Below are 26,980 nucleotides of genomic sequence, written 5' to 3' on the forward strand. Positions count from 1 at the left end.
GCGGCTGGAAGCTCCTTCCATAACCATGAAGTAAGCGAAAGGCAGATCAAGGTCGGACCGCCCAAAAATGAGTCGCATGGCCTTATAGAATTCTTTTAAATGGGCAGAGGTAACTCCGGCCATCAGAAATTCGGGGAGGCGCAGGTTCCAGAGAACGAGACCTAGAATGCCAAGGCTCCCTCGTCTCATCAGCCGACGGATGAGGAGAAGCTGAAGTCTTCTTCCTATGCTTCCTACCTGAATGTACCACGAACTTCAAGCGTGGCAAAGACTACTTCAGGCTCCGCAAACAATCCAGGGACATTCCCTTCAACTGCCGCGGAGTCACATGCCGGACCGCGGCCAGCTTCAGGGACTGCTCCTTCAAAGCATTGGGAGCCATGGTCTGGCAATTGAAGCACGCCTTGCTGTCATGGTCGCACCCCAACCACCAAAGGCACATGAGATGCGGGTCCATTACTGACATCAGACGGTGACAGGCGTTGCAGGGCTTAAGATCTGACCTGCGGAAGAACATCCTCGACACACCAGGAGGTAAACCTCAAAAGAAGTTAACAAAACACAGAGAAAAAGACTGTCAAAAAGTAACAAGAGGAGCAGCTCTTCTACGGATCAGCACTGGCTGCCGTGGAAAGATAAGATCCAACGTCAGCGTGCTTGGGTGACGCCTATATAGGTTCAGCGATGTTATTTCTGGTTCGGACGATGATAAAGATAGACACATAGCAGATCGACGCCACCTACCAGCACGCAGGGATATCTAACTTTGCCTCTGCCTAGCTTTGGGGTTCCACTGGACTCTGTGCACACTATACCTCACTTTGGTATAGTATATACACAGAGCCAGCTTCCTACAGTGGGTGATCCATTTTTACTTCATTGAGGGGGTTCAGTTCTACCCAAGACCCCTCACAAACACCAGGAACCCATAGTGTAGAAAGATTACTCTTTATATACTATACCAAAGTGAGGTATAGTGTGCACAATGTCCAGTGGAACCCCAAAGGTACGGAGAGGTAAAGTTAGATAGCACCTCACTCTCTATTTGTGGTAGTGTGGTCGAGCAGTAAGGCAGTATCTGAGGACAGTGTTTAGCATTTGTTGTACACATTCAGTCAGCAAATGAATTCACACACACAAAGACTGAACTTCAGTCCAATCATTTTTGTATGAAAATATTCTTTTAGTTTTGTTCTGCACCAGGACACTCAGCCTGCAAAGGCAGTGTGTATGTGTCAGGTTACAGGGCCTCTAAGGGTGGCACAATAAGTGCTGCAGTCCTTAGGGGCCTTCTCTGGTCACAGTGCCCTGGGTACCTATGCTACCATTTACCAGGGGCTGACCTGTGGCCAGAGATACCAATTGGGTTTAGGCTGTAATGCAGTTTTAGGGAAGGGAACACAGGCCCTGGGTACCTGACTGGCAGGAGCCCAGGGCACACTCAAAGTACATCAGCAATTCAGCAAAAAGTGGGGGCATACCATGCAAGAAAGATGGCACTTTCTCACACACTCAATCAGCAAATGAATTCACACACTCAAAGACTTCAGACCAATTGTTTTTGTATAAAAATATTATTTTAGTTTTTTTTATTTTCTAGAACCAAGCAAGCCTGGCACAGGTAAGCAATACATACTTTACAGTAGTAATGCAGTTTGTAAACAGTTTGAATTGTAATTGTATATGCACTTTGTTTTGACTTACAGTATGGTTGCAGAGAAATGCAATACTTTGTAGATGCAGTACATAGACTTGAACTGGCTTTTCAGTAAAATAACATGTAAGTTACTTTTTAGATTACTTTTCTTACTCAGAGTAGTATACAGGGATACCACTCTGGGATATTTCCTGCAAACGGGTAAGTAGGAATATGCTACTTACCAGTATGCATCTGTTCTTGGCATGTAGAGCTGCAGATCTACACACTTGTGCATAGATCGCCATCTGGTGTTGGGCCCGGATGTTTGCAGTTTATTTTTCCTCTTGGAAAGTCTTTGGAAGTCACAAGGTCGGTGACTCCTCCTTTGGATTGTATTGCGCATGGGCTTCGGCTCCATCCTCAGATTGTTTTTCGCCAGCAGGGAAAGATGGAGCGTAGTAATAACAGTGAAGATGCCCATGTGTGTGTTATCTAAATAAGATAAGCTGGAACAGATACAGGTTGCTGGGGAGGCGGGTGGGCGTGTGTAGATCTGCAGCTCTACATGCCAAGAACAGATGCATACTGGTAAGTAGCATATTCCGTTTGAGGCATATGAGCTGCAGATTACACACTTGTGCATAGATTATATAGCAGTAACCACCGTTAGCGGCGACCACCCGTATCTGTTGCAGTGGTTTGAAATGATGTTTTGAGTACAGCCTGGCCCACACTAGCTTGTTGCTTAGTTTGCATATCTACACAATAGTGTTTGGTGAAAGTGTGCGGTGTTGACCATGTAGCTGCTTTGCAGATATCATCTAATGGGCTGTTTCCTAGAAAAGTTATTGAAGCCCCTATTTTACGTGTAGAATGGGCTTTAGAGGGAACGGATAGCGTTAGTTGTGCTTTATGGTAGCAAATCTGAATGCATTTGACAATCCACCTAGCTTTCCCCAACTTGGAGATGGGGTTGCCCTTGTGTGGTGGAGAGAAAGAGACAAACAGTTGTTTGGTCTTACGGAAAGGTTGTGTTCTCACGATGTAGTAGAGTAAGGCTCGTTTGACATCTAGTGTGTGAAGAGCTCTTTCTGCAACAGTTTATGGTTGCGAGAAGAATACTGGTAGTTCTACAGATTGGTTTAGGTGAAAAGGAGAAATGACTTTGGGGAGCAATTTTGGGTTGGTACGGAAAACCACCTTATTATGGTGCATTGTAGAAAAGGTTCTTGAATAGTAAGTGCTTGTATCTCACTGACCCTTCTGAGGGAAGTGATGGCTACAAGAAAAACGGGTTTCCATGTTAAGAATTTAAGTTCACATTTGTGTAGTGGTTCAAAAGGAAGTCCCATTAGTCTGGTGAGAACGATATTTAGGTTCCACACAGGTGAGGGTGGCACTCTGGGGGGAATTACTCTTTTAAGGCCTTCCATGAAGGCTTTAATGGCAGGTACTCTAAAGAGTGAGAGATGTTGCCTGTTTTGTAGGTAAGCTGCTATGGCTGCGAGGTGTAGTCAAAAGGACGTATAGGCTAGATTGCACCTTTGTAGGTGGAGTAAGTAGCCTATGATGTGTTGAATGGACACATCTAGGGGATCGATGGGGTTGTTATGACAATAGACAACAAAACGTTTCCACTTGGCGGCGTAGCACGCTCTAGTGATAGGGCGCCTAGCTTCTTTGATGACGTTCATACAGTCAGGGGGAATATTTAGGTACCCGAATTCTAGGATTTCAGGAGCCAGATCGCAAGGTTGACCTGAGCTGGGTCCGGGTGTCTGATCTCTCCATGGTTCTGGGTTAAGAGGTGTGGAGAGAGGTGTAATTTTTGATGTGGTACTACCGATAGTTCCAGCAGTGTGGTGTACCACGGTTGTCTGGCCCAAGTTGGCGCTACTAATATTAGTATGAGGGAGTGCTGTTGTAGTTTGCGCACCACTAGTGGAATGAGTGGGAGAGGCGGAAAAGCATACGCAAATCTGCCTGACCAGTTCATCCATATCGCATTGCCTTTGGACAATGGGTGTGGGTATCTGGCGGCGAAGCTTGGGCATTTTGTGTTTTCGTGGGTGGCGAAGAGGTCTATCTGTGGATGCCCCCACATTTAAAAGTATGGGTGAAGAACTTGCGGGTGAAGTTCCCACTGCGGAGTAGATCTGCTATAGTGTTTTGTACTCCTGGGACATGCTGGGCTAGGAGAAAGATTTTCTGGGGTATGGCCCATCTCTATATGCTCTGTGCTAATTGAGAGAGCTGTGGAGAGTGTGTGCCGCCTTGTTTTTGAATATAATACATGGCTGTCATGTTGTCTGTGCGGATTAGGACTGCCTTGCCTGAAATCTGTGTTTGAAAGGATTTTAGGGCTAGGAAGATTGCTAGTAACTCCAGATGGTTGATATGGAGTAGCTTTTGTTGAGGTGTCCATTTGCCTTGCATGGTGAGATGTAATAGATGAGCTCCCCAGCCGGAGAGCGATGCGTCTGTTAGTACTATCTGGGGAACCGGGTCCAGGAACGGTCTGTGGTGGTCCACCACTGCAGAGAGCGATGGGTACGAAAGTCTACCAACACCAGATCTGTTAATTGACCCTGGGCCTGGTTCCATTGGTGCGCTAAGCACTCTTGGAGAGGACGCATCTGGAGTTTTGCGTGAGGTACTATGAAGATGCAAGAGGCCATCATCCCTATTAGTTGCATGAACACCCGAGCTGCAAGGGAGTGTTGTGCTATGAAATTTGCACGTAGGGCCTGAATGCCTGTAATCCTGGCAGGATTGGGGTAGGCGAGTGCTTTTGTTGAGGTGTCTATAGTAGCACCTAGATATTGTTTTATGTGGGATGGTTGTAGATGGGACTTTTCGTGGTTTACCGTGAAACCCAGCTGGTGAAGTAGCTGGATCGTGGTGTGTGTGTGTTGCACACACTGATTGTATGAACTGGCTTTTATCAACCAGTCGTCTAGGTATGGGAAGACATGAATGTGTTGTCTTCGCAGATGTGCTGCCACCACTGCTAGGCACTTGGTGAATACTCGTGGTGCGGTTGTGACTCCGAACGGGAGAACTTTGAATTGGTAGTGTTGGCCGTCCACTACAAATCTGAGGTACTTCCTGTGAGCCTAGTGCACTGGAATGTGGAAATAAGCGTCTTTTAGGTCCAAAGTGGTGAGGAAGTCGTTTTGGGAAAGTAGCGGAAGTACCTGCTGAAGCGTCACCATATGAAAGTGGTCTGAGTGTATGTATTTGTTTAGGGACCGAAGGTCTAGGATGGGCCGTAGAGTCTCGTCCCTTTTTGGCATGAGAAAATATAGGGAGTAGACCCCCATATTTTGTTGGCTGGTAGGAACGTGTTCTATTGCCTTTTTGTCTAGGAGGGAGATTACCTTCTGCTTGAGTAGCAGCAGATGTTCTGGTGACATTGGGCGTTGCCTGGGTGGAATGTTTGGGGGGGTAGATATTAGTTCTAGGCAGTAGCCTGACCGAATTATTTGTATTACCCATTTGTCTGAGGTGATGGTAGTCCAGACCGGAAGGAAATGTTGGAGTCTGCCCCTGACCGGAGTGTGATGGTCTGGGGGAAGTGGAGGGAAGTCATTGGGTAGGCGCGGTGGCAGAGCGGGCGGTGTTTGTTTTGCCTCTGCCTTTGTTATTGTTGCCCCTGTAGCCGCCTCTTTGGTAACCCCTTGTAAAGGTGGACTGAGTAGGGGATTTGCATGAAGTGGAAGCGGTGTCTGAGGAGTAGCCTCTGGATGTGCTCCGAAAGGAAGAGCGGCGAAAGGAGCGTCTGGGAGGGTGAGATTGTAAGGCTCCCATGGATTTTGCCGTGTCAGTGTCCTTTTTCATTTTCTCTTGGGCGTCATCCAATTTGGGGCCAAACAAATGTTCCTGGTCAAAGGGATGGTTGAGGATGGAAGCTTGCACTTCCGGTTGAAAACCGGATATCCTTAGCCAGGCATGGCGATGGAGGAGGACACTAGTATTGATAGCCCTAGAGGCTGTGTCTGCTGCATCTAAGACACAACGTATGGAGGTATTGGTAATTGTTTTGCCCTCCTGAATTAGCTCATTGGCCCTAGCTTTGGCTTCTAGCTCGTCATAATGGGCCCTGTCATACCTCGCTAGTAGTGCTTGTGTATTGGCGATACGTCATTTATTGGCCGCTTGAGATGCAGTACGCTTGCCTGATGCGTCCAAGAGTTTAGACTCTTTGTCAGGTGGTGGTGCGTCACCTGACGCCTGGGAGTTGGCCCTTTTCCGTGCTGTGGATACTACCAAGGAATCTAGTGGCGCTGGTCCTCTGATGTAGGAGGGATCTGTTGGGGCGGCTTTATATTTCTTCTCAATGCGCGGGTTAATGACCCTGGCCGGGTCCTTAAAGACCTCCGGCGCATGTTTTATAACACCCTTAAGCATAGGCAATATGGAGGTGGTCCTATGTGTGGTGTAAATGGTTGAACCCCAAGGAGTCTTCTGGTGGAGAAGGTCTGGAAGGGTAAAGATCGTCTTGTGGGACGTTAGGGATATCAGGGATATTATAATCGTCCCATGGGTCTGGGCATCCTGTGGGAGTGGGGTCCCCTGTAGGTATATCTTGGGGCACATCCCCTATATCATCTTATGGATCCCCTTGATCATCATCATCCGGGGATGGGGTCGGGAAATGATGAGGTGGGGGTGGTGGAGGTGGGGAAGGTAGTCTGAAAGGGGAGGTAGCAGAGTCCTTCCTTTTTGGAGGTGGAGGCGGAGCAGGTTTCTCTAACAGTCTCTTTTTGATAGAGAGAATCAAATGTCCAGTTTTGGGATCCTTAGTTAATGTTTTTTGTAAGGGATCCAGTGCGAATAGTTCTGGAGAGGTTGGTTGGTCCGTCGGCGCCGAAGGCGTCGGGGCCGTTGGTTTCCTTAGGCTTGTCGGTGCTGGTTCGTTGTTTGGAACCATGCTTGGAAAGCTCCGATTGTTTAGTAGGCGCCGAGATGGATTTCGGCTTCGAAGTGTCGGTGGTCTTGTGGGCTTTTGTCGGTACCGAAGATGGGGTCGGTGCAGAGGAGCTGGGTCTCGACCCCAAGTGTTTCGGTGTGGGGCTCGGTGCCGAGATGGAGGCTGGTTTCTTTTTCGGTACCGAAGAGTGTTTATTGGCTCCGACGGTGGGCTGGCTCGAGCCCGAGCCGCCTGAAGGCTTAATTGGCTTCTTTACCGGTCCCGAAGGTGCGGTGTGGGAAGCAGTGTCTTTGGTCTTGCTTAGGCCCAAAGGCGTGACCAAGGCCTTTTTTGGTGCCGGTGAGGGTGTGTGTGGGGGGGTAGAGTAGTACTCACGACCCTCAGTGCCGGAGTGAGGTCCTCCACATCTGAATGGTCGGCTTCGGATGAGCGGACGAGTCCCTCGTCTGTGTGTTGTTCTGGAGCGTCGACGCCTTCCCCGAAGATGTCGTCTGGGGTCGCCGTCGAAGAGTGTGCAATGGTTCTTCTGGCTCTTCGGTCCCGAATCGTTTTCTTGGACCAGAAGGATTTACACGCCGTGTTCAGGGGAGAGGCAGAGGTTGCACACCTCGTGGAGATCAGTGTGGGGGAATTTGGACCCACATCAAGGGCACTTTTTAAATGGAGTTCTTTCCATTAGCCAGGACCGGAGCTTGGGTAGGCCCGAAGGCCGCCGTCGACGACTGGAACCGAAGGTGTTGCTGATGAGAGGCGCGTCCAGTGGGGAGATCGCGATCGAAACAATACCGCGAATTGGGGTGAGGATTGTGCGTCGATCGTCAAACTGGAAGCTGTTCGGAACCGGAGCGCGAAGATTACATCCGAGCCTGATGGCGGAAAAAAACCAATCGGAGGATGGAGCCGAAGCCCATGCGTAATACGATCCAAAGGAGGAGTCACCGACCTCGTGACTTCCAAAGACTTTCCAAGAGGAAAAACAAACTGCAAACATCCAGGCCCAACACCAGATGGCGATCTATGCACAAGTGTGTAAGCTGCAGCTTATATGCCTCGAACAAATCGTTTTGGTTAAATAGTACAATTTTAAAGAATTTCTTTAGGTTTTCAAACTCCACACATAGAAACTTTTCACAGAAAAACAGTCAATGTTATCCTAAGGAAGAAAATAGTGTTATCGGTTTTGAGGTAAATATTTGGTAGTGGGAGTTAAGGTTCTGGGGGTAGACTCAGGGGTCCCCCAGGGTCAAGGATGCACTCTAGTTACACCCTCAGCAGCACTAGGGCGACCGGGTGCAGAGTGCTGAGGCACACTGTTATCCAATGGGTGTGAGAAAGTGGCTCTGTATATACTGTTCCCTAATAGGTAGAGGGTGTACAGAGTCCACAGTCCCCCAGAGGCTGATAGAGGTCAAAGTTAGGTATGACCTTACTCTCAAAAGTGGTAGCTTGGTCGAGCAGTAAGGCAGTACCAGAGGACAGTGTAAAGCATTTATTGTACCCACTCAGTCAGCAAATGGTTTCACACACTCAATAACTGAACTCTAGGCCAATGATTTGTATATATAAAATATATGCTTGTTTTATTTTTAGAACCACAAGGGGGTAAAAATATACTTTCTCAGAATGAGAGGTTGAATATAAATACTTTTGTTTCAAGCAATAAATTTGTGTAAACAGTCACAGTTGGTTGCAATAAACAATCCTATTTCCTAAACATAACAATGCATTGAGCTCAATGGTAAATTCAGGTTATTTGTAATAAATTACTTTTCAGATTACTTTTGGAATTCCAGGTCTGGATCCTAGAACCAGCCTGGGGTCAGTATTCAGAATCAAGTGATGAAAGTCGACTTAATAACTGTAATGATTTTTAAATAATATTTAGCTATTTCAAAAGTTAGCACTTAGAAAATATTTCACAGAAAACATTCAATGGATCTCTATGGCAAGAAATTCAAATTGCAGGTAGAGTACTTTATCGTTACTTTAGTAATCCAGGACTGGGTGCCTAGACCCAGGACTGGGGTCCTTATCAAAAGCAGGTAAGTAATTTCGTTTGCAGAAATGGTACGATTTTAAAAGAATATTTCAAATTTGCAAAAGTAGACACTTAGAAGAAATTTCACAGAAAAGCAGACAATGGTTTCCTATGGGAGAAAAATGAGTTAGAAGTAAGTATAGTTGTGAACACTTTTCAGAGTCAGGGCTGGGCACCAAGATCCAGCACTGGGAGCTCACCTAGGAGCAGGTGAGTAAATTCGTTTTTGTCACTTGGCTGATTTTTGGTGAATTTTTGCAGTTTTGAAAAGTTCACACTTAGAAGATTTTTGAAGAAAAAGCCAGTCAATGTTACCCTATGAGGAAAATGAAGTTAGCGGTTTAAGGGTAAGTACTCGACTGGTAGTGTTGAAGTTCCGGGCATGGACTCAGGGGTCCCCCAGTGTCAGGTAGGTACAGTTGGTTCACCCTCAGCGGTTTCAGGACGGCCGGGTGCAGAGAGAGTTGGGCCCAATGTTATCCTATGAGGGATAGGGGGGCCTTGGTTGGTGGCTGCTGTCTGGCAAGCCACGCGGCTGTGGGAGCTGGGCTCCTGGTCACTTACTCAGGGCAAGTGGGGAAGTAGGTTAGTGTAGAGAGGGCACTGCCAGGGCCACTCGGGCGGCTGGGTGCAGGGTGCTTTTGAGCCTTAGGGCGCTCAATGGAAATCAATGGGAATGTTCCGGTTTGGAAAGAGGCTGCAGGCTCGGGGACGAGGATGTTTCAGGTGCCACCACCACTTCGAGAGGTAAGTTGGGTAGTTGTAGGTTAGGTGGGTACCCCGGGATTGGGCACAGGGGGTCGCAGGGCACCGGGTGCAGGGGTGCCTTTTGACGTCGGGAATCTTACCCTCTGGTTGATCGCGGCTGGGGTGGCACTTGGTTCTGAGGCTGCAGGCTTCTTCCGGGATGTCGAGGGGGGTCCTTGGGTGCCGGACTCTGGGTCACAGTCGCCGTGGGGTCGTCCTCTGGGTCTTTGTCCACTCCGGCACTGGCCAGGCTTGGCTGGTGCAGAGTGTGTTGGGTCCGCGGTCCCGGGCTGGTGCCAGGGATAGCAAGTAGGTTTCTTGAGTAGAGCCTCTACTCGTGGGAGTCCCAGGGGCTTAGAGCTAAAAGGTAGCCAGGTCCTCCGGGGTTGGTGAGGTTGCTGGCCACGTGGGATGCCGCGCTGGTGCAGGTTCGAGAGTCGACAGGCCGGTAGGGCTGGGGCCAAAGCAGTTGGTGTCTTCTTCTCTAGTTAGCAGCTGCAGGGCAGGTCTTTGTTCTTCTTGCTCTTCTTGTCGTTTTTCTATCTGGAATCTGAGGAAGGAAGGTTCAGGGGGCCCCTAAATACTAGATTTAGGGGCGTTACAGGTAGGTGAAGGCCAGGGACCAATGGGTCCTTGTCCTGGGGTGGGTACACCCCCTATCCTGCCTCTCTCCTGTGGGAGGGGGGCAGTAGCCTAATCCTGATAGGGTAGGGCCTCCCATCTTCAAGATGGCGAGAGCCCGGAGATGTGCTTCACCTCGCCTCCCCCACCTGAGGGGTGGGGTGGGCAGGCTGGCACATCCCCTGTCCTTGTATGGGGTTTCCGGCCAAGCTTCCCGCCAGAGTGGGGGGTTGCAGTGGCCTGGGGAAACTCCAACTGGCGGCAGGCCTTTGAAGCTTCCCTTTGCTCATCCTGGGGGAGGAGATTTCTCACCTCACCCAGGATGTGCATTGTTGCAGGCCCGGGAGAGCAGGGGCTCTCCCACCCAGGGGTCCAGCAACGTGTCTGCTGTGTGGCAGCCTGGGCAGCCTCAGAGCAGACGTGGATTGCAAGTTAGCTGTAAGGGGGCATCTTCTAAGATGCCCTCTGGGGTGCTTAGTACATTAAATCCTACACTGGCATCAGTGTGGGTTCAATGTGCTGAGAAGTTTGATACCAAACTTCCCAGGCTTCAGTGTTGCCAATATGGTGCTGTGGAGCTCGTGTTTGACAAGCTCTCAGCACCATGTATTCTTAAATGACAGCACTGCACTTACAGTGCCCAGGAATAGACCCGGGTACTGTAGGGGCACAGGGCTCCTGCTCCTGTGCCCACACCATAGGCGTAATGCACCCAGCTAGAGGGGTGGCTGACATATGCCTTGGCAGTGTAGGTGATGGGCATGGTACACAGTGATGTGTGCCATGTCGACTCTTTGTTTTGTCCTGCACCCAGACACTCAGCCTGCAAGGGCAGTGGGTGTGTGTAAGGGTACAGGGCCTCTGAGGGTGGCACAATGAGTGCTGCAGCCCTTAGAGGCCTTCCCTGGTCACAAGGCCCTGGGTACCTAGGGTACCATTTACTAGGGGCTGACATGCGGCTAGGGTTTGCCAATTTGGAGTTTGTGTGGTTTAAGGAAGGAACATAGGCCCTGGGCACCTGATTGGCAGGAACCCAGGGTACACTCAATCGAAGTACATTCAGCAATTTAGCAAAAAGTGGGGGCATACCATGCAAGAAAGATGGCACTTTCTCACAATGGGGGAATACGGGGGATCCGGGTGGTGGCTGTTGGCGAGCAGGCTACTTGGCTGTGGGATCCAAGCTCCTAGACTTTAGCTCAGGGCAAATGGGGAAACAAAGTAGGACCAAAGGTGTACCCTCAGCAGCACTAGAGCAGCCGGGTGCAGGGTGCTGTTTCGACATTGGGCGCCCTGCTTGCAATGGGGAAACTCCGGTTTACAAAGGCACTGCAGGCTTGGGGACAAAGGTTTTCTGGGTGCGACCACCACTTTGAGAAGTTGGGATGTTAGGGGTTGGTTAGGCACTGTTGTTTCAGCCACCCAAAGCCGTGGGGCGTCGGGTGCAGGGGTGCCTTTTGGGGTTAGATCTTCTTGCCAGCTCCTGGTCGCGGTTGTGGTACCTCCTGTTGTTTGATCAGAGAAATGGTGGGTTAGTCACTGTTTGGAGAAGGATGTACCCTTCCCATGGTCGCCTATGCCGGGTCTTCTGAAACCTCCTCTGCTGAAGCTATTTTGGACTTGAAAAGGACTGCTGCAGATGGAAGCTAGGAGGCTGCAGTGCTGCTGCATCTCAGGCACCCCCTTTTGCCTAGTGGCACCCAAAACCAGTTTGCATCTGGATTGCACCAGTAACTTTGGCCATGTTTGGGTACTTTTTGATTTTGATTTTTTTTCCCCATTATTGTGTTGCCACCAAAAGGAATGCCTATGATATGCTGTTGAACCTCGTGAAGGAAGCTATGCATGCCTTCTAAGGATGTCACTTGTGTTCTCTCCCTGGAAGCTGTACTTGCTGCATCCAATAGACAGCAATATTTGCCACTTGCCATAATCTTGCCCTCGATGACTAACTCTTTGCCACATTTATGGTACGCCAGAGTCCAGTGGTGCGTGTCCTCAGATGTAACACGGGTCATCAAGTCGTAATACGTTTTATTCTAGATGTAACAAACCCGGCCTTGACCAGCTTCTTAAAAGTTTGACTATGTATATAGTCATGCTCTTCAGCATGGGCAGAAACTGTACAGAGCTTTAGGTCTCAGATAAAGCCTCAACTAGAAATTGGTCCTCCTCCTATACGACGTGTAGTTTCATTTGGTTATGGCAGCTGCTATTTTGGTGGACAGCGTAGTACACCGCTCTGCCCATCAGTCGGACTGATATGATTTGGTGCAAAGAGAAACTCTCTGGTCCCGGTCAGATTTCAGATGGAGTCTTTGTCTTAGTACAATCTGAGATGGAGTCTTTGGCCCGGTACAATCTGAGATGGAGTCTTTGGCCCGGTACAGCCTGAGATGGAGTCTTTGGCCCGGTACAATCTGAGATGGGGTCTTTAACCTGGTACAATCGGAGTTTGAGTCGATGCCCTGGTACCACCGGAGGTGGCGTATTTTGAATATGCTACTTACCAGTATGCATCTGTTCTTGGCATGTAGGGCTGCTGACATTCATATCTGTGCATAGATCGCCGCCTAGTGTTGGGTCCGGATGTTTGCACGTTGTTGTCCTGGAAGAGTCTTCGAAGTATCCTGAGATAGGTGACTCCTCCCTTGGACTACAGTGCGCATGGGCATCCTCTCCATCCTCAGATTGTTTTTCGCCATTGTGGCAGTGATGGAGTAGATACAGAAAGTGATGACCATGCTATACAGTAATTCTGAGAGCTGCAGCTGCTACAGGCGCCGGAGAGGAGGGTGGGCGATATGAATGTCAGCAGCCCTACATGCCAAGAACAGATGCATACTGGTAAGTAGCATATTCAGTTCGAGGCATGTGGGCTGCTGAATTCATATCTGTGCATAGAATACATAGCAGTATCTCCCATTAGCGGCGGCTACCAGTGCCAGCTGCAGCGGTCTGAAAAAGAGTTTTGAGAACAGCCTGTCCTACAGCTGCCTGCTGTTTTGAGTGTACATCTACACAGTAGTGTTTGGTAAATGTATGTATGGTGGACCATGTGGCTGCTCTACATATTTCCTGTAAAGGAATGTTTCCCAGGAAAGCCATGGATGCCCCTAACTTACGTGTTGAGTGGGCTCGTGGGGGAATCGTTAATGTGCGTTTAGCCTTTTGATAGCAAATTTGAATACATTTAACGATCCATCTGGCTATACCTGCTTTGGAAATGGCGTTGCTCTTGTGCTGTGGAGAAAAGGCAACGAAAAGTTGTTTTGTCTTCCTAAAGACCTTAGTTCTGTCTATATAGTACATGAGGGCTCTCTTTACATCTACTGTATGGAGCATTATTTCTGCTACATTCTGTGGATTTTGAAAGAAAACAGGCAGTTCAATAGTTTGATTCATGTGGAACTGCGTTATTACTTTAGGCATGAATTTGGGGTTGGTACGTAGTACGACCCTGTTTGCGTGAACCTGTATGAATGGCTCTTGAATGGTTAGTGCCTGGAGTTCACTAACTCTTCTTAACGAAGTGATTGCCACTAGGAAAGCTACTTTCCAGGTGAGGAATTGAATCTCACATGAGTGGAGAGGTTCGAAGGGTGGACCCATCAGTCGGGTGAGGACCAAGTTGAGGTTCCACACCGGTGCTGGTGGGTGTCTTGGGGGAATTACTCGTTTAAGTCCCTCCAAGAAAGCTTTGATGGCAGGCACTCTGAATAAAGAGAGGTGCTGCCTGTTCTGGAGATAGGCTGCTATTGCGGTCAAATGGATACGTATTGAGGTGTATGCCAGATTGCATCGGTATAGGTGTAAGAGGTAACAGATTATATTTTGAATGGATGCGTCTAGCGGGTTAATGTCATTGTTGTTGCAATAAATGACAAACCTCTTCCATTTAGCTGCATAGCAAGCTCTGGTAGTGGGTCTCCTGGCCTCCTTAATGATGTCCATACAGTCAGGTGGCAGGTTTAGGTAGCCAAACTCTAGGACTTCAGGAGCCAGATTGCCAGGTTCAGCTGTTGCGGATCTGGGTGCTGAATTTCTCCACGGTTCTGCTTCAAAAGCGCGGGTTTGATCCGCAGCCTTTGATGCGGCACCACGGAAAGTTCCAGAAAGGTTGTGTACCATGGCTGGCGTGCCCATGTTGGAGCAACCAGGATGAGTGTCATTGAGTGCTGTCGCAGTTTGCGTGCCACCAGCGGTATCAATGGCGCTGGGGGAAAAGCGTACGCAAATCTGCCGGACCAGTTCATCCATATCGCATTGCCCTGCGACTGTGGATGTGGGAACCTGGCGGCAAAGCTTTGGCATTTTGCGTTTTCGCTTGTCGCGAATAGGTCGATCTCTGGATGACCCCACTGCTGGAAGTACGGTTGGAGTACTGATGGGTGTAACTCCCACTCGTGCATCTGGTGGCTGTGTCTGCTGAGCAGATCCGCCATATGGTTGTCCTTGCCTGGGAGGTGTTCCGCCATGAGGAATATGTTCCTCTGAATGGCCCACTTCCACATGCTCTGAGCCAGATGAGACAACTGTGGAGAGTGTGTTCCTCCCTGTTTCTGTATGTAGTACATGGCAGTCATGTTGTCCGTCCGGATCAACACGACTTTGTTGCACAGATGTACTTTGAATGCCTTCATGGCTAGGAAGATTGCCAACAGTTCCAGAAGGTTGATGTGCATCTTCTTTTGTTGTGTTGTCCATAGTCCCTGCACTGTGTAATTGAGTACGTGAGCTCCCCATCCCTGGAGAGACGCGTCCGCTGTCAGTATTATTTGTGGAACAGGCTCTTGGAACGGTCGGCCCTTGCAAAGGTTTTGTGGATTCCACCAATGCAGAGAGTTGTATGCCCGACCGCTCACCAAAACTAGGTCTTTTAATTGCCCGTGAGCCTGATTCCATTGACGTGCTAAGCACTCCTGAAGCGGGCGCATATGTAGTCTCGCGTGAGGCCATCATGCCTATCAACTGCATGAACACTCGCGCGGGAAGTGAGTGTTGGGGTTTGAACTTGGAAATCAGCGTTTGCATGCTGCTGATCCTCACTAAATTTGGCTGAGCTGTGGCTGCCAGAGGGTCTATGGTCGCACCTAGGTACTGTTGTACGTGTGCGGGTTGGAGATGTGATTTTGGGTAATTTAGTGAGAATCCCAGACTGTGAAGAAGCTGAATGGTGCGGGACATGTGGCTGGCACATTGCTGGGCTGACTTTGCCTGAACAAGCCAGTCGTCCAGTTAAGGGTAGACGTGAACGCGTTGCCTCCGTAGATGTGCAGCCACGGTAGCTAGGCACTTTGTGAAAACTCTGGGTGCTGTTGTCACTCCGAAGGGGAGGACTTTGAATTGATAGTGCTGGCCCTGAATGGTGAACCTGAGATATTTTCTGTGTGACGGGTGTATGGGTATGTGAAAATACGCATCTTTGAGGTCTAGCGTGGCTAGGAAATCTCCCTGTCGGAGGAGCGGGAGAACCTGCTGCAGGGTGAGCATGTGAAAATGCTCTGAGAGAATGTAGTGGTTGAGGGGTCTCAGGTCTAGGATAGGTCTGAGCGACCCGTCCTTTTTTGGTATTAAGAAGTACAGAGAGTACACCCCTGTTCCCTGCTGGTGTACGGGCACGACCTCTATTGCGCCTTTTTGCAGCATACTTAGCGCTTCCTGCTGTAATAGCGCTAAGTGCTCTGAGGACATGGGACGGTGCCTTGGCGGCATGGTGGGTGGAGTGGAGGTTAATTCGAGACAGTAACCGTGTTGGATAACATCTTTGACCCACCTGTCTGTGGTGATGGAATTCCACGTGGTCAGGAACCGCTGGAGTCTCCCCCCGACAGGTGTTATGTGGTCGGGGGGAAGGGAGAGGGCGTCACTGTTTGTTCTTGGGGGAGGACCTGGTATTGCCGTAACCACGTCCTCTGCCCTTGGTGCTGGAGCCACGATATCCACCTCGGGTGTTTTTATCGTAGGAACTCTGTGTGCCCCCTTTATTGTAGGTTTGCTGTGCCCCCTGTCCTCTACCTGCACCTCTATGTCCGGGGCAACGAAAGGAGCCACTACGAAATGTCTGCGTCTGCAGAGACCCCATTGATTTCGCAGTGTCCGTGTCTTTTTTTATCTTTTCTAAGGTGGTGTCAACCTCCGGTCCAAATAAGTAGTCGGGGTTGACCGGCTGATTGAGGATGTTGTTTTGGACCTCAGGTTTGAATCCGGAGATTCGTAACCAGGCGTGTCGTCGTAGCATGACGCTGGTGTTTATTGCCCTTGCAGCAGTGTCTGCGGCATCCAGTGCACACTTGATGGATGCGTTTGTGAGCAGTTGTCCCTCCCTGATGAGGAGCTCTACTGCCTCCTTGTACTCGTCTGGCAGGTGTTGGAGTAGGGTCTCTAATGTGTCATAGTGTGAGCGGTCGTAGCGAGCTAGGAGGGCCTGTGTATTGGCGATGCGCCATATGTTTGCTGCCTGGGCTGCAATCCGTTTGCCGGAGGTCTCTAGAACCTTGGACTCCTGGGGAGGAGCATCACCAGTTGTCTGCGAGTGTGCCCGTTTGCGAGCATTGGCAACTACAATGGAGTCCAGAGGCAACTGGCTCCTAATGTACGTGGGGTCCCCAGGTGCGGGTTTGTATTTTTTCTCGATCCTGGGGTTTATTACCCGTGCTCTGGTGGTTTCTTTGAAAATGTCCTTTGCTGGCTTGAGGACACCCTTTAACATGGGCAGAGTTTTTACAGTCCTCTCGGAGGGAAAGTGTCCACCAAGAAATCATCCTCGATAGTGTCTGAGTGGAGTTGCACTCCATGATTGGCTGCGGCCCGTTCAATGAGGGCGTTGAATGCAGCAGTGTCCTCTTTGGGGGACGTTTTTGCGCCATAAAGTTGCGTGTCCTGTGTATCCAGAGCGGCACCTGGCTCTACGGGGTCATCCCAGACCTGATCAGGGTCTTGCTGGCCCTCAGGGTCCATGTCTTCGGGGTAGGTGGCGTCGTCACCCATGTAGTCCTCCACTGCATCCGTGTCGGAATGCGTTGGAGAGAATGATGGATTTGTGTAAGAGGTGTGGATGCGTTCATAAAGAACTGGTTCCGATTCCGCCGGCATTTTTTGTTTTAGCGGGATCCTATAAGAGTCCAAAGCGTGCCCTGAAGTGATCTTCCGCTTTCGGAGCATAAGCCTGCCGGTGTCGGCGTCGATGAAGTGGGACGGCGATGTCCCAGTAGTCGAGTGTTCGGTAGATGGGGACCTTGTCTGGGTAACGCGGGTTCGGATTTCGAACATTTTCGGCGCTGTGGGTGGCGGCAAACCAAAGGTGATATTGGCCGGTGCCGAAGGTGCCTTCTGTGCCCGTTTCGGTTCGGAGCCCGACGAGGTCTGGAGGGCTGCCTTTTCCCTGATGCGTTGCAAGGACGCTGCCACTTGTTGCACCTGGAACGCCGACGGTTCTTTGGCGCCGAGAGGTTCCGTAGAGGCAGGTGTGGACTTCTTCGGAGACACCGGGTCATCGAGCCGAGGAGGGGTAGTAGCCGCCGACGGCGTCGATGAATGTACCTTAGTCGCTGCCTTCGAGGTGGATAGCGATGCAGTGGCCATTTTCACCTTGATGGCTGGTGCCGATTGCTTCGGTGCCGGGGGCCTTGGCGCTTTGACGGTACCGATGGATTTTCTTTTTGGGTTGGCGCCGACATCTGCTGCAGCGAGTTCGGCACCGAAGTCCCTTTTGGTGCGGTCGGAGCCGACGGGTTTGGCTGGCGTCGAAGGTGTGATGGTCCTCGAGCCGACCAGTGTCAGTTTCACTTTCGGTTTCTGTTGAACCGGTGCGATGATTGGTTTCGGTTTTGTGGAAGGGAAACCAGTCTTTTTAGGTTACAATGGCTCTCGCTGAATGTCCGTGGCCGGGCCAGAGGGCGGGGCCGAGGAACTGCGGGATTGGTCTTGGGTAAGGCCCGAAGGCGATCCCTCGACCGGAGCCGTCGACTGACTCACTGGGATATCCTCCATTTGGACGGGTAGGCCCTGCTCCTCACCGGAGCTACCTTCTTCGCCCCCTAAGGCCTCATCGTAGTCTCCTACCTCATCGTCGGCTTCTTCCCTGTGAAAAAGCTCCTCATCGACATCTTCCGATCGGGAACCGTGTTCGGAAGTGGGGCTGGAGGGTGTATTTTCCACGCTTTCGACATCTTCATCCTCGGTGCTGAAGATGTTGGTCGGGGCCGGTGCCGCTTGCTGCGCTTCCAGTCGCGCGGCTCGTCGATTCCGTAGAGTCTTCTTGGACCTGAATCGGGCACAGGCCATGCATTTTGATTCGTCATGATCCGGTGAGAGGCATTTGTTACACACCGGGTGGACGTCGATATGGGGGTATTTGGCGTGGCAAACAGGACACCGCTTGAATGGGGTCCTCGATTCCATTGTCGAAGTTCGGTCGATGGTCGGATTTAATGGATCCGAAAAGTTGTTAAAAATTCGAAACTGTCGATACCGATCGGGAACAGTACCGTCGAAAACTAAAGGCCTTTTGGCCTGAAACTAGATTTTCCTAACTTGAGTCAAGATAAGCACATCCGAACCCAATGGCGGAAAAAAACAATCTGAGGATGGAGAGGATGCCCATGCGCACTGTAGTCCAGGGGAGGAGTCACCTATCTCAGGATACTTCGAAGACTCTTCCAGGACAACAGCGTGCAAACATCCGGACCCAACACTAGGCGGCGATCTATGCACAGATATGAATTCAGCAGCCCACATGCCTCGAACGTCTTGATACAATTTGAGATGGAGTCTTTGTCCCGGTACGATCTGAGATGCAGTCTTTGTTCCGGTACAATTTGAGATGGAGTATTTGTCTTGATACAATTTGAGATGGAGTCTTTGTCCCGGTACGATCTGAGATGCAGTCTTTATCCTGGTACAATCTGAGATGGAGTCAATGTCCTGGTACAATCCAAGATAGAGTATATGCCCTGTTACAGTGTGGGTTTCTGAGAGGGATCACAAGTTACCTCGCAACCTAATCAAATATATCGAAAAAAACTACTGGTAACGTCCAAGACCAACACTAGATGGCAACAGTGTACAAAGCATGTGAACTACAGCCACACAAACATTTTTAGAAAACCCAACCTTTAGTTGAGAAGTAATGAGTTATCAGGAGGAAGACTATTTCCAGGTGGGCAAGAGGGGTGACAAGGCTGTAAATTTTAAACCGAATCAAGTAAAGTCATTCAGAGTACAAAACCCCTATTAGAGACTTCTGCCTAAAAAAAATTAAAAAATGAACAAAAAATGTAAACAGACACATTAAGAGATCTTCCCGAATACCACAATCAACAGTTTATATACTCATTACAACGTAAAAGAAACAGGATATTTCAACTTACTAAGAGCAGCAATTCGTAGGGGTACCAGAGAAGGAAGGCTTTTATAGCAAGGCAATTTCATCAATGCTGCATCTTCCGCTTCACATAAATTCAGCAACTGAAATGTAAAATACAACATTAATGTAGTCCTGGGTTTACTATTCTTCAAATGCATTTTATATTTGCATTTTTAGAGCGCAAATTTGGCCCAAGTGCATCATAGCACTTTGCACGAGCACCAGAATTTTAAGGAAGGAACGTGGATATTAAGTAAATAGCCCGTAATCACAGGATACTTGCGTCTGAAACCAGGACTCTAACCTGGTTCAACAGTTCCAAATTAGGCTGCTCTGGTCTTAAGCCAGATCTCCTTCTGGTTAATCGCTGGTCAGACTAAACAAAACCAAGTCATTAATGAACCACACAAAATGCAGCATTACAGGGACTAAGGGCTTCAACAATTAGCAGAGGGGTTACGAGTTATTGTATCGAAGGGTTTAGCCAAAGTCAACATAAGGCTTCAGTACAACATTTTTTTCAAGCATTTAAAGACTGACTGAGAACACTGCATATAAACACTCAGGTGACACTGCTAATGCCTGTAAATCTCGCTTCATAAGTTACCCAGAGAAAAACAAATATCAAGCTAGTCGAAACAACTTGAATGATTAAAAGAAAGAGAAGGGTAAAGTAAGCCCAGGCTAGTACAGCGCAGGTGAACTTCAAAGCTACAAAACCAGCTGCCTAGCCTAAAGGCAACCAAGGACCAAAGAGTCTCTGGTAGGTAATGGGGAAGTCCATGTGATATCTGTGTTATTTTGGTCTACTTGCCATTAGAAAGGGTTCTGCTTCATTAATAACCTAATCATCGTTGGCATGTGACACGCAGGCAGCCTCGAAAGAGTGTGAACGACTGAAAGTGAACAAGACTTATTCTGATTCTACATTCCATCTCTTCTCATCCTCTTTTGTGTTGGGTAGGTAGGTGTGTCATAGCTCCTTGTCTGCGCCAAAGTCTTTTTCCTGACAGGAGACTTGCGGCTGGGCTCAAAGTTCAGAAACAATCTGAAGACATCTCTCTGTCTATATCTTCACTTAGGCTTAAAAACAGACCATCTTCTAGCAAGAGAACACTAAGGTCCTGATGTATCAAAGGGTTTAACCCATTCTGTGTCTATGGGAAACTGTGTTAGTACATATGTCCGTAAAACCCAAGCCTGAACTCAAGAAACCAGTAGACAAACCATAAAGTTAGGCCACCAAAACCAATCCTTGAAATACTCTTAAAAATGTAATGCTAAGGCAGCATTATGCACTGATTTTTTATTGAAACAGTATAGTACTACAAAATTGGAATTTTTTAGGGCACCATCTGAAAACATTTAATAGTAGGTAATCTGCCACAAACTGCTCACAACTCTAATCTGCAGCTCAATCTACAGATGTCAAAGTGATTGTGCCATAGACAAAGTATACTAGAAAGATTTCCCATACCATAACAAGAACTCCAGCCAACAGAACGAGATGTACATACCTCTGTGTAGAACAATTTATGCTCCCCAACATTTAGATCCATGGTAAAGAGTCTGGGCTGCAGAGTAGTACAGAATGTATTCCCCTCCATTAGACCAATTTGGGCATTGGCAGGCTGATGTCGAAGTAAGTGCTTTCTGGGTGGAACCATATCTTGCAGGACCTTGAAAATAAAACAAACTGATGTCCAACAACTGCAAAATGTGAAGTCCAGAGAATAGAATATGAAAGACAAATCAGAGGGAAGCTGAAGTAATCTTGTCAATCACTGGTGAATGCCTAGAGGAGGCTTGGTCTTAAGTACAAGCAGTGAAGCACTTGGACACAACTGCAATTATACACCACTGAAACCAAAGCACAGATGCTCATGCAATATGTTAAAGAAGTTTTCAAAGTCTTGAAAAACAGTAAAATGACAACCTATTGAATATATGTGCACTTTTTGTACTCTCGTGCAAGCTGCTGAGAAAGAAAGACAACAAGATCGTCTCAATGAGGGGCTATGAAGAGCTGTGTCTGGAACTAAGGCTCTGGACAGTCCAACTGCAGAAGACCGAGTAGGCCAACTTTTATACAAATCTATTAAGACAATCTTCACTAGACACTACCTAGCAAACGGCAAGGAGCGTCCTTTTCATTGGGTCTTCTGATGAAAATATTTGCGTATGATAGGGAGAGAGGTAGGTCCAGCCGTCGGGGAGGTCGCTGAGGACCTGGGCCAATCCCTCCCCCTGTAGGTAAGCCATTTCAAGGTCAGGATGGGCAATCAGCAGAGCGGGTAGACTTGCAAACTGCTGTGGCGAAAGAGGAGCAACTGAGAAAAACAGTGCACCGCTTTATTCGTAATGGATTACCACCACCCAGCTAGGACATACATCTGAGTAATAGATTCTACTGCCAGGGATTACTGGCATCTAGGGAACTTTGAACTGCTTTTGACTGGAGTCTGCCACTATGTACTCTTACCCTTCCAACCTTGTAAAAGAGCCACAATGGACAAATCTGCGCAATTCAAGGTAGGAGTGTCGACCGCAGATGATGCGTTTGCAACCAAACATGAGTCGGCCAGAAACTCGCCAGGTAGCAAGAGGAGAGTGTGGCTTTATCGGACACCAATAAGGATTAGTTACTTACCTGTAATCCTAGTTCTCATCCAGGGGTATACTCATCAAAGTCATAATCTATGAATAATCCCCGCCCACGTGCGGGATCCCGGAGCATATAGAAAACACATATATATACATATATATGCATATGTGAAAACGTATACATGCAGCCTAAAAATGTTTCAAACATGGCAAAGCTGTAAATTACATAGGTTTGCATTGCAGTGCCCCCTAACCCATAAGGAAAAACGGAAGCACCAAGCCAATTGTCACACAACAATGCTTTATTGCCATAAAGCAAACCTGTAATTGCAGGCATTTGCCTGTAGGCTGCAGTAGAGTATCAAGAAACAAAGAATACTGACACCTTGCCTTTAAGGCATTAGAGTAGGGGGACCGTGCCTTTAAGACCTGCAGGAGACCCCCTGCTCCCATGATGCATCACAGGTGGCAGTTGGGCCAGTTCTTTTTGACGGTGCCCTCGCACCTGAGTAGATATGCAACACTAACTTAAGGAGAAGAAATGCTCGTCCGGGGAGGTGGGTGGGTCGCTTATGACTTTGATGAGTATACCCCTGGATGAGAACTAAGATTACAGGTAAGTAACTAATCCTTCTCATCCAGGGGATACTCATCAATAGTCATAATCTATGAATAGAGTAGCAAGCCCATACCCAAAGTCTCGCGGACGAGCAGTTTAGCATTGAGAACATGCATTAATATCACATTAGCATAGCAGTTATGCAAACAAATTCCTCAAAGAGGCCTGCCCCACCTGGGCGTCGGCCTGTGCGTCTGAATCTAGGCAATAATGGCGTGTAAAAGTATGTACTGAGCGCCATGTAGCCGCTTTGCAAATTTCAGACATGGGAACGTTGCGAAGGAGAGCTACAGTTGAAGCTTTCCCTCGAGTAGAATGTGCTTTTGGTCTACCCTGCAGAACCTTGTGAGACAGCTGATAGGACAAGGCTATACATGAGACAATCCATCTAGAAATGGACCTCTTGGAGGCAGCCAGCCCGGTATTCGTTGAACCGTAATTGACAAAGAGCCTGTCAGACTTTCTAAGCGAAAGGGTCTTAGCAAGATAAAATTTCAACACCCTCCGGAGGTCGAGAGAATGTAAAGCTCTCTCCGGGGGAGTGGTTGGCTGAGGAAAAAAGGTGGGCAACGTGATCACCTGATTAATGTGGAAGTCCGAGACCACCTTGGGCAGGAAGCTCGGATGAGTACGTAGCACCACTCTATTAGCATGGAAAACAGTGTAAGGTTCCTTGCAGCAGAGAGCCTGAATTTCACTCACCCTGCGGGCAGAAGTGATGGCTACTAAGAAGGCAGCCTTCCAGGTCAGATGCTGCAAGGATGCCTTATGAATCGGTTCAAAACGGGCTCCCATCAACTTAGAGAGAACAATGTTGAGTTCCCAGGAAGGGGAAGGAGACCTCACTTCTAAGAAATCTTTGACTACCGGCATCTGGAAGAATGAGACCTGGGTAGGAGATTTCCTATAAGCTGTGAGAGCAGCTAAGTGGACTCTGATGGAAGCGTACTTCAACCCAGACTTTGCCAAGTACAATAAGTAGGGGAGAATAACCTGTTCTTGACCCCGGATCGGATCAAGGGCGTTATCTCTGCACCAAATGCAGAACCTCTTCCACTTGAAGGCATAAGACTTCCTAGTGGAGGGTCTTTTTGCCTCCCGGAGGATGTTCATACAGTCCGCTGGAAGATCTAAGTGTCCGTATTGGATGAATTCAGGAGCCATGCCGTCAAGCGAAGAGAGGGGAGATTGGGATGGAACACTCTCCCCTGGTCCTTGGTCAGCAAGTTCGGTAGGCAAGGCAACCTCCGGTGTGGCACCTCTGACAGCTGAAGTAGAGCCGGATACCACCACTGACGGGGCCACTCCGGAGCAATCGGGATCATCCGAGTTGTGGTCCTGTAGAATTTCTGTATTACAGCTGGGATGAGAGGGAGAGGAGGAAAAGCGTACAGCAATGTCTGTGACCAGCTGATCAAAAGTGCGTTCCCCTGAGATCCCTGTTGGGGGAACCTGGAGGCGAAGACGGCGCATTCTTTTGTTTGCCACGTCTGCGAAAAGATCTATGTCCGGTACTCCCCACAACCGGAAGATCTCTTGAGCGACGTCTTCGTTGAGCACCCAGTCGTGCGCTTCGATGAAGTCTCTGCTGAGACCGTCTGCCTGTACGTTCAGGGTCCCTGGCAGGTGAACAGCAATGATGGACAGGTTGCTCGCCAGAAGCCATCGCCAAATGGACTGAGCTTCCAGAGATAGGACTCGTGATCTGGTGCCTCCTTGCTTGTTCAGATAGAACATAGTTGTTGTGTTGTCTGTCTGAATCTGAACATGGTTGGTTTGGAGGGACAGATACAGGGATTTGAGAGCTAGATGGACTGCTCGTAGCTCCAAGAAGTTGATGTGATAACTCTGTTCGGTATTGGACCAGAGACCTTGTACTTGAAGCTGGCCCATATGAGCACCCCAGCCCTGCATGGAGACATCTGTTACTACTGTCTGTGTCGGAGGCGCCTGATGGAAAGGGACGCCGTGAAGTAGATGGGAGCATTTCATCCACTATCTGATGGAGTCTTTGGCAGCTTGGTGAAGACAAATGCGATCCTCCCAGCGGCCGGCCCTCTGCGACCATTGATCTTCTAGCTCTTGTTGCAGAGGTCGCATGTGAAGACGTGCATTGGGTGACGACACTTGCCTGGCTGTGGGAAGTGCCGCGTTGAGAAGCGTGTGACATTTCTGAAGCATGGATGAAAACTTCTCCTCCGAAAGACACACGCTTGCCTTTGCGGAGTTCAGAGAGGCGCCCAGGTAGTGAATCCGCTGAGTGGGATTGAGGACCGAATTTTTGTAATTGACCTGTAATCCCAGCGAGTGCAGAAGATTGAGGCAAAACGAGAGATGGCTCTGGAGTCGAGCAGGAGTGGAACTCTTCAGGAGCCAGTCGTCTAGATAAGGGTAGACGAATATCTTCCGTTTGTGGAGGAAGGCAGCTACCACCGCCATACACTTTGAGAATGTCCGTGGAGCAGATTTGAGGCCAAATGGCAGAACTCTGTACTGATAGTGCCGACGAGAGATCTGGAACCTGAGAAATTTTCGGTGTTTCACTGAGACAGGAATATGGAAGTAGGCATCCTGTAGGTCGATGGCACACATCCAGTCCCCCTGGTGAAGATGCGGGAAGATCTGATGTAGAGCCAGCATCCTGAACTTTTCTCTCTTGACAAATCCGTTGAGCAGACGGAGATCGAGAATGGGTCTGTACTCGTTGACCGCTCCTCGTTTTTGAACAAGAAAGTACCAGGAGTACACTCCTTGATTCCTCTGCCGGAGTGGAACCTCCTCTATGGCGTTTTTGGAGAGGAGAGTGGCTACTTCGTCCAGTAAAGGACCGTTTTTGGATTTGAGGGAGGTAATGCCTCCGTGGGGATACCTGCGGAGGGGGAGACTTGAACCTCAGCAAGTAGCCATGCTGTACAATATTCAGCACCCATCTGTCTTTTGTAATAGCTTCCCACTCTGCCAGGTGAACACTGATACTTCCTCCTACCGGAATGGTGAACGAGCGCGGAGGAAGTGAAAACTCACTACTTTGAGGGCTGTTTGGTGGAGGACTGTTGCTGCTTTGCACTTCGTCTCCCTCTGCCGCGGCCCCTTTGTTGAAACTGGGACCTCTGTTGATTTTGAGAGGACCATTGGGGTGTTTGAACGCGCTGATGAAAGGCACGCTTGTCGCCCTGCCGAAAGCGCTTGCGATATTCCTTGCGCTTTTCCAGTCCCACAGCTTTAACGGTGTCCAGCTCCGCCTTCATTTTGGTCATTTGATCATCAGCGTGAGCCCCAAACAAAGATGACCCGTTAAATGGCAGATTAAGAATCTTCTTCTGCGCATCAGGCTTGAGGCCCGTTAGCCTTAGCCAGGCTGAGCGCCGAGAACATACGCCATGCAAATAGCCAAGTGTAGCGAGATCGGAAGCATCAGCAGCCGCACTGATGATTTCATTGGCTACAAGCCCACCTTCCTGGAGGATTTCAGTAAAATCCTGCCTGCCTTCTCTTGGCAGTTTCTCAACAAATCTGGAGAGGGAATCCCACAGAGAACGATCATACCGCCCTAGCAGGGCTGAAGCACTAGCCCCTTTCATGTGGGAGGCGGAAGTGTTGCACATCTTTCTGCCATACGAGTCCATTTGCTTGCTGTCTCCGGGGGAACAGACGACACAGAATGGGACTTCATGGCAGCTGCCACAATCACTGGGTCCGCCCTCAGAAACAAAGGGTCCTCAGCAGGAGCCTTATACTTTTTAGCTATTCTTGAAGGCACAGAGCCCACCGTAGCGGGGGTGAGAAATGTGGCCATAGCTGGCTCCAACAATCCTGGCACCAATGGTAGCAAAGGTCTGGGTGCTGACCGGTGATGCAATGTATCAAAAATGATTGAAGTGGGTGCCAGAGGGGTGTGCAGCGTGATATTCAATTTCTGCGCACCTCTACCCAGGACGTCAGAAAAAGTAGTGATGTCATCAACTGAGGAGACTCGTGACGGAGGTGTAGAACCCAAGGTCGGAAAGTAGTCCCGGACCGAGGACCTTGTGGAGGAAGACCAGGTGGGCGATCTGGTGCGTCGCCTCTTGTGGGGGCGGTCGCTGTGGTGAGCCCTGGACTGTGATCTGTGCTTTGAAGGAGATCTTGGCCTTCTGTGCGAAGAGGGACGGTCCCTGGATCGAGACCGGCGTGGAGAAGGCGGCCTTCGACTACCCTGCGGAGACTTGCTCCTGTGCGGAGAAATCCTGGAGGGACAGTACGAACGGAAATAGTCCGAGCCCGGACTTCTGCAGTCACCTGTACCCACACCCTCCAACCAGCAAGGAGAAAGTCCGAACTTCTCTGGTGCCTTAGGTGATCCTTCCGGAGAGATCTGCACGAAATGCAGGCCTGGAGATGATGATCGATCTCCAGAAGATCTAGCTCCTCTC

At 49.2% G+C, this 26,980-nt stretch overlaps 1 protein-coding gene across 3 annotated transcripts in view; it reads right to left on the minus strand.

Moving 5' to 3' along the window:
- TRRAP (transformation/transcription domain associated protein) overlaps positions 1-26,980 on the minus strand; it is a 1,075,110-nt gene that overhangs the window by 770,342 nt on the left and 277,788 nt on the right. For all 3 annotated transcript variants that reach the window (XM_085629333.1, XM_085629332.1, XM_085629331.1), the window contains exons 27-28: positions 20,863-21,024; positions 19,350-19,446 (exon numbers count right to left, since the gene is read on the minus strand). In XM_085629333.1, the coding sequence (XP_085485459.1) occupies positions 19,350-19,446; positions 20,863-21,024 (259 nt within the window). The remainder of the gene's footprint in view (positions 1-19,349; positions 19,447-20,862; positions 21,025-26,980) is intronic.

Source organism: Triturus cristatus, chromosome 10 (assembly GCF_964204655.1).
Source record: "Triturus cristatus chromosome 10, aTriCri1.1, whole genome shotgun sequence".
NCBI lineage: Eukaryota > Metazoa > Chordata > Amphibia > Caudata > Salamandridae > Triturus > Triturus cristatus.